Below are 7,393 nucleotides of genomic sequence, written 5' to 3' on the forward strand. Positions count from 1 at the left end.
GTGTTTGGCAAAACTATTCAGACCCCTTGACTTTATTTTGTCAACATTAGGGCTGCAACTAATGAATTATTCTCTCGATTATTTTATTGATTAATGGATTAATAATATGAAAGCAAAACGTTCCTTAAAGAAGACTTTTTGCAAAATTAAACCAGATGAAACTAAAACTTTTTCATTTAAAGAGTTTTGGATAGGGCAGATTTACAGATGAAAAAGCTTTTATCATAAAACCAAAATGTCATACACACTCCGCTTTGTTTTTAAAAGATATAAACATTAAAAATATAACCGCAGATGTGTGGGGGACAGTGATTGGCCTACATGTTATGAAGGCTGGCGTACCATAAAGAATAAATTATGAACAGTTCAGTTTGTGCCTTCAAGTCGTTGCCCATAGGAAGACGTTACTTGGATATAACCTAACGGAATATCTTCAGAACGGCTCCAAATGGCACAAAACTCATATGGGTGAGTAAAACATGATGGAATAACGTAAAATCAAGGAGCCAAAGTAAAAAAAACGGTGTTCCCCTTTAAATGGAGAGGGTTGGTCTTTTCAAAAATAACGAAAATCCTCCATTAAACCTTAAATGAAATCTGCGGAGCAATGCAGAAAAACCAGAAAAACTCCTCCTATGGATTCTTAAACTGTAAAGACTGCTTCAAATTTGCATATATGCATTTCTCATGCCTCTTATTTCTCTGATCTCCAGCAGTATATGGATGAAAGGCGGGGTTCTGTCACCAGTCTGTCACAGGGCGAAGCAGACACACACAATCATACACACAAAAACTCACAGCTAAGGACAATTTAACAATGCCCATTAAGATAACAGTCAGGTTTTTGGACTGTGGGAGGGAGCCAGACTACCACCACTGCAAAAACCTGGAAATAAGTAAACATTTCGTAAATTAAGTGTATTTACTCTTAATTGGAGTGGGTAAATAAGATGATTTGCCAATATAATGAGATAATTCAATAATATGCACTTGAAATAAGATAATGCAATTGGTTTTTTTTTCTGATTCCAAATCTAAATAGTCTTGTTTCATTGGCAAAGTGTCTCAGATACCTCCTCAATTAAAGAAAAAATGCACTTAATTTAAGAAAAAATTACTTATTTAGATTTCAATTTTTTGGAGTGCATGTCTATAGAATGTGGGAGGAAGCCAGAGTACCCAGAGAGAATCCATGCATGCAAAGGGAGAACATACAGAAAGACTCTGGACTGGGATTCAAACCCAGGACCATTTTGCTGCACTGCAAGACTGCTACATACAGTGACTCTGCAGCATCTAAATATGTATGTAAAACAATATAACAATTTAAAATAGGCTTTGTCCCACCAGTTAGTTCTTTTTATAACTAAACTGCACACATTAACTGTGTTTAGTCATATTCCTTTAATTTGATCTTTTAGAAAAAAAAATAGTGAAGAGAGAAGAATAGATTGAATTTCTGAAAATTAAGCCAATCCAGTTCAGTAGAGGTAACAAGCCACCAATCTCATCCAGGGGTTGCTGAAGTTGCAGGATAGGGGCTCTGGACGACCTGACCACATGTTTTCTGTCCTGTTTGGGTAGAAAACACTTTGATCCTAATCTGGATGTAAAGTTAATTTTTTTATGACTTTTGAAATAGTCTCCAGACATTTTTTTTTTATTTCTAGCAGGTTTTATTCCAGCAGATCTAAAGGTAATTAAAGTAAAGCCTCCCCAGAGCATGATGCAACCATCAGCCCGTTTCACAGTAGGGGAATTGTGCTTATTAGGAATGTGAAGCCTTTCTATTTTCAGATGATGGATAGAAGAACGCTCTGGGATATTGTTTTATAACCTCACATGAAGCCAAATACTCTAACTTAAATTCATTGTTTGGGTCGTTGGCATGTCCAGTGCACCGACCTGAGGGCGCTGTATCCTTGGCAGACGCTGACGCAGCACAGCACTCGCTCCTGGTTGGACCGATTCTCTCCCAGGAACTTGCACACTATATTTCCTCCCAGACTGAAGCCTACAACCACCAGCAGTGTTTGGGGAAAGGTACGCTTGATGTAGTCCACCATGGCCCCGAATTCCCAAGTACAACCTGAAGTAGAAGAAAAAGAAAACGCTTTGCTACATACAGTGGGTTACGAAAAGTATTCAGACCCCTTTAAATTTTTCACTCTGTTTCATTGCAGCCATTTGCTAAAATCAATAAAGTACATTTTATTTCTCATTAATGTACACTCAGCACCCCATCTTAACAAAAGAAAAACCTGAAATATAGACATTTTTCGCAAATATATCACCAAGGAATATCTAAAATATCAAATGTTCATAGGTATTCAGACCCTTTGCTTTGACACTCCTATTTAACTCACATGCAGTCCATTTCTTCTGATCCTTGTTCAGATGGTTCTGCTCCTTCACTGGAGTCCAGCCGTGTTTAAATAAACTGATAAACTGGTGGCCCAATGGAAGCGTTTATAGAGTTTACCAACAAACACATGAAGGACTCCCAGACTATGGGAAAGAAGATTCTCTAGTCTGATGAGACCAAAATTGAACTTTTTGGCATATTCTAAGCAGTATGTAAGAACAAAACCAGGCACTGCTCATCACCTGCCCAATACAATCCCAACAGTGAAACATGGTGGCGGCAGCATCATGCTATGGGGTGTTTTTCAGCTGCAGCGACAGGTTGCAATTGAAGGTAAGATGAATGTAGAGAGATATCCTGGAAGAAAACCTCTTCCAGAGTAGATCCGGACCTAAGACTGGGCCCAATGTTCAACTTCCAACAACTTGGACTTAAACAAATTTTATTGCCGTTCTTTTGTATACACAGAGTGTATACAAAATTATGTTTCGTTTATTAAAGCTTTTCAGACAGTAAACTAACATTTGCATTCCATAAAGTGCAGCAGTGATCAAATATAAAGACAATGACCTTAGGCACAAAGCTAAAATAACAAAGGAGTGGCTTGGGGAAAACTCTGAACATTCCTGATTGGCCCAGCCGGAACCCTAACCTCAACCTAATTGAGCATCTCTGGAGGGACCTGAAAATGGCCGTCCACCAACGCTCACCATCCAACCTGACAGAGCTGGAGGGGATCTACAGGGAAGAATGGCAGAGGATCCCCACATTCAGGAGTGAAAAACGTGTTGCATCATTACCAAGTGACCCATGGCTGTAGTAGCTCAAATGGTGCTTTAACTCACTGCTGAGCAAAGGGTCTGAATACTTATGACCCTGTGATATTTCAGTTCTTCTTTATTAACAAATTTACAAAACTTTCTACTTTTGTTTTTTTTTTCTGTCAAGATTGGGTGCTGAGTGTACATTAATAAGAAATAAAATTAATTTTAGTGATTTTAGCAAATGGTTGCAATGAAACAAAGAGTTTTAACAAAAGACTTAAAGTAAAAAAAAACAATCCACTGAACTTTTTTTCCAAGTTTGAAGACTTTTTGTTTCCCATCCAGGAAGCTTTTTCAATTCAGAATGTCAGAATTGGCATTTAGTTTGAAGCCTTATATAGTAACCCAAACAATTGTTTTGGCTTAGAAAACATGCAAATTAAACCAGATGAATTAAAAAATTGTGAAAAATGTAAAGGGGTCTGAATACTTTCCATTCCCCCTGCATATATCACCATCTAGAAGATCTGTGTTAGATCCTGGCAGTAAAACATGTTGACCCTCCTTACCGCAGGTAAACATGCGCGGCGAGGTGAGCTCCATGTCAGGCAGAGCTCCCAGATGGTTGAGGACGGCACAGCGGTAACCCCGCCGCTGGGAGTAATCCACAAAGGTTCGAATGTAGTTCTTCTTACTATGGTTACCAATCCCAGGGCAGATTACCATAGTAACATCATCTGACACCCAAACAAAGAAACCAAATGAAAACATTAACTGGAGTCACGAGTGAGAGTCAGAGTGTGTTTGTGTGTTTCTCATTGGAGTTGTTCATGCTCCTGCATTCTTCAGCCGGATGCACTCATCATCCAAACAAGCAAGCCGATAAAAACAAAACAATACTAGAATAGTAAACCGACCCCTAAGCTGACACTCAGATGCTACCGACCTCCTGTGCTGTGCTCTCCAAGAGCTTCAAACAGGTCAAAGGTGGCTGTGGCTCCGTCCTGCATTGGGAGGAATACACGAAGCCCGCAGGGTGTTGGAGTGCTGACACGTCCCATCTTGCCATACAGAGCTGTCTGGAGATGACCACTCTTCCCCCACAGTAAGGGAGGAATGTATCTGAGGGGAATCACAAGCTCCAGATTACAAAAATGTATCCTCCTTCACAGCCAGATGGTTTAGTGGAAAGGAGAGGGACAGAAGCAAAGAATATGCGCTGTGTGAAACCCACTCCTTGGAAAGCGTGGGGCAGGACTTGAGCAGGTATCGGCTGAGCGGCGTGTCCTGACTGATGATCTCTGGGGCCGCAGGTGAACTCGTCAGGTTGAGGCAGCGCACAATGACGTAGAGGACTGCAGCCACTGCGGCCAGCTTCATGCCATCAAACATGGCTGGCAGCTCGGAGCCGAAGGTCTCCATGTCGCCATCCTCCGAGAATGTCATGGTGGGAACTTTAGACCTGTGGTTCATTGGAACAACAACAAACACCTTGCTAAGGTTGTAACATATTTCTACGTGTCTCCTTACAAACACATTTATTTGTATTTTTATGGGACAGACCAACCAATAGAACATAACTGTGAATTCAACATCGTCTGATCTGCTCCTGGTCTCCATGGTGCTCTTCTAAAGGTTTTACTTAAATAAAAAGCAATGCTAGCTAACCTTTGAAAAATAAGCTCCACAAACTCCATCAAAGTGAAAAAGAAGCTGCTGCCACCTAAGATGATTCCCATTTATTTTCTCTGCAGCGATCACTCTTTAATTAACAATTCTTTCATCGTTAAATGAATCAAAATAATGGAGAGGATACTTTTATCCTGACAAAAGTTTGACTTTAGAGGGAGATTAAACAAAACATTTGGATTTATTATGAGGAGGAAAAACTATTATCAATGATTATCAGTGATAATCAATTGTTTGTTGCCACATTATTAAATCATACACATTAGCAGATGATTAGACACCCATGGCTCCAGCCTTATCAAAATATTACACTTTGTTCTTAGCTGAAGGACGCCGCTCTCATTCCATTCCCAGCTCTTCGCCACGTACAGAATGAAGATAATAACTGCAGGAACTGTCCTAGTTAGAGAAACTACATTAGTTCTGACACGCAACAGGCAGCTAATATTAGGGATTAACAGACTCAAACATCATTAATAATAATAATCCTAACAATTCCCTCTGACAAGATGACGTTTTTAAAGTCACCTTTAAACAAATCCATTAATGTCTGTTCATGACCGGGATATTAAAATAAAAGAAAAACTTTAAGTACAGTTTCTTTCATCATAGAATCATCAAATAAAGAATCAACAGTCTCCCTGATGATGTAGCATTAATCAGGGATCAAAAGTAATCACAATCAAAACTTCACAGAACAAATGCTGTCATTTACAACCACAGGTTCAGCATTTAACTACAATTTGGGTTTCATCTAATTAAAGGAAAGCTGTTTTTAGTTTCCTATGCCTACATTATTTTAATTTACAATAGATTAGGTAATCTAAGCCTATAACTGTAATAAGGTCAAATTCATCTACTGTTACTCCCACCTGGAGGCTTCCTAAGTGTGACTGCTCATCATGGATAAACCATCCATCCACATTTACCAATAGTTCAGTCACAGTAGGGACCAGAAAACCCCACCTTATCAAAACGGTAGTAAAAATGGTGGATGAGCCCAGGGAAATAACATTCTGAGCAAGAAGACCCCATTTTGAATCTGATAATTAACATAACCATCTAATTAAAGAACCTAAAGCCAATCAGGTTCTGAGTCTGTCTACATAAAAGCAAAAGAGGAATAAAACCTGATCTTGGTTGGTCTGAAGCAAAAAGTTTCCATGTTCTTCATCTATATAACAAATTAAACCGTTTTAAATAATTGCCCTGCACTTTCAGTGGTCTTGGAGTCCAAATACTAAGTCACCGCCCCCCAAAAATAAAAATAAATAAATAAAAATAAGAAGCATCAAGTGTTAGAGAATCATCATGCTCAGATAATTTGGCCTCTTGGTGAATTCATCGCTTCCAACTTAGAAGAAATATTTTAATCTCAATAGGAAACATTTACAACCTGAAAGGAAATGATTCACACAGAAATTATAGTTCATGAAATAATAAGATCATCATCTTAAAGCATTTGCTTAAATCAGCAATAATGATCCTTAAAATAAAGAAGTTTAAATGATTTAAGTGATGGTAAAGCAGCAGCTCTGACTCACCTTTCTGCTTTAGAACCAACAATTACTGAACAGCTAGAAAAGAAAAAACACGTCATAAAGAAAACTTCAAACAATGACACACAAATACGCTACAATTAAGATAAAAATGAAAAACAAAAATGTATCTTAGTTGGTTTAACTTTACCGTGAGCTGGTGAAAGCAGAGAACAGGTTCAGTTTTTCTCTTCCAGGTAAAACTGGAACAGAACGAACAGGAGAGAGAAATAGAAAATAAAACCACACGGACGCCGCAATGAATGTCGCAAAAGTTTCTAAAGTTTTTAAAAAGACACTTCCGGACTCACCATTGTGTTTAAGGAGCTGGCAGAGTTTATTTACAGGCGTCTCTTCCTGCGGAGAAACTGACCAGCTGAGCCGCGAGCCGGAGATGCCTTCAGGTTCCTCCCAGAAAGCTCCAAAATTAAAAACTTTTCCTCCCACAACTCTAGATAAGTGACGTCCTGAACACGGATTAACTGATATGTGTGTATGTTCTCCCTCACAAAAAGGCTATGTTACATGCTTATTCGTATATTCCTTCCGTTTACGGTCCATTTCTCATTTCCGTGGAGTAGTTTTTGCCCCTTTAAGAAAGTTTCAACAGCCCCGAAAGGCAGCACAGCAAACAGCGATCCTTCCCACTGAACCCTACCTCAGCTTTACTGTCACCTCCCTCCCAGTTTGTCTGGTCAGGCATACGCCCTGTGACTGACTGCTGCACACTAAGGTCACAAATATGTGCACTGATGACAGGACATAGTTGCATAATCCCTCTGAATAACATTCAACATCCAGTGGAAGGACGGAAGTTCACAAACTAAACTAAACTACGCTAAGACTCTTCTGAAAGGAAATAAAAATGTAATCATGGATGAGCAAAACTAAAACTGTAAAAACGTTGAGAAATCTATCAGTTTAAAAAAGCAAAAAACAAACTTTGATTAAAGCCAGAGTGCAATAAGTGAGTATAGTAAAAGTTATATGTATACCCCTTCCAAAAGTGAAAAAAAAAAAAAATCCACCAGACTTTG

At 38.9% G+C, this 7,393-nt stretch overlaps 1 protein-coding gene across 1 annotated transcript in view; it reads right to left on the minus strand.

The window, feature by feature from the left end:
* Positions 1–7,025, minus strand: part of abhd2 (abhydrolase domain containing 2) — a 23,118-nt gene extending 16,093 nt beyond the window's left edge. The window contains exons 1-7 of the mRNA XM_015386502.1: positions 6,668–7,025; positions 6,508–6,559; positions 6,363–6,395; positions 4,364–4,591; positions 4,076–4,251; positions 3,699–3,866; positions 1,906–2,089 (exon numbers count right to left, since the gene is read on the minus strand). Of these exons, the coding sequence (XP_015241988.1) occupies positions 1,906–2,089; positions 3,699–3,866; positions 4,076–4,251; positions 4,364–4,575 (740 nt within the window). The 5' untranslated portion in view covers positions 4,576–4,591; positions 6,363–6,395; positions 6,508–6,559; positions 6,668–7,025. The remainder of the gene's footprint in view (positions 1–1,905; positions 2,090–3,698; positions 3,867–4,075; positions 4,252–4,363; positions 4,592–6,362; positions 6,396–6,507; positions 6,560–6,667) is intronic.
* Positions 7,026–7,393: the final 368 nt, after the last annotated feature.

Source organism: Cyprinodon variegatus, unplaced genomic scaffold (genome assembly GCF_000732505.1).
Source record: "Cyprinodon variegatus isolate N-32 unplaced genomic scaffold, C_variegatus-1.0 Scaffold370, whole genome shotgun sequence".
Lineage (NCBI taxonomy): Eukaryota > Metazoa > Chordata > Actinopteri > Cyprinodontiformes > Cyprinodontidae > Cyprinodon > Cyprinodon variegatus.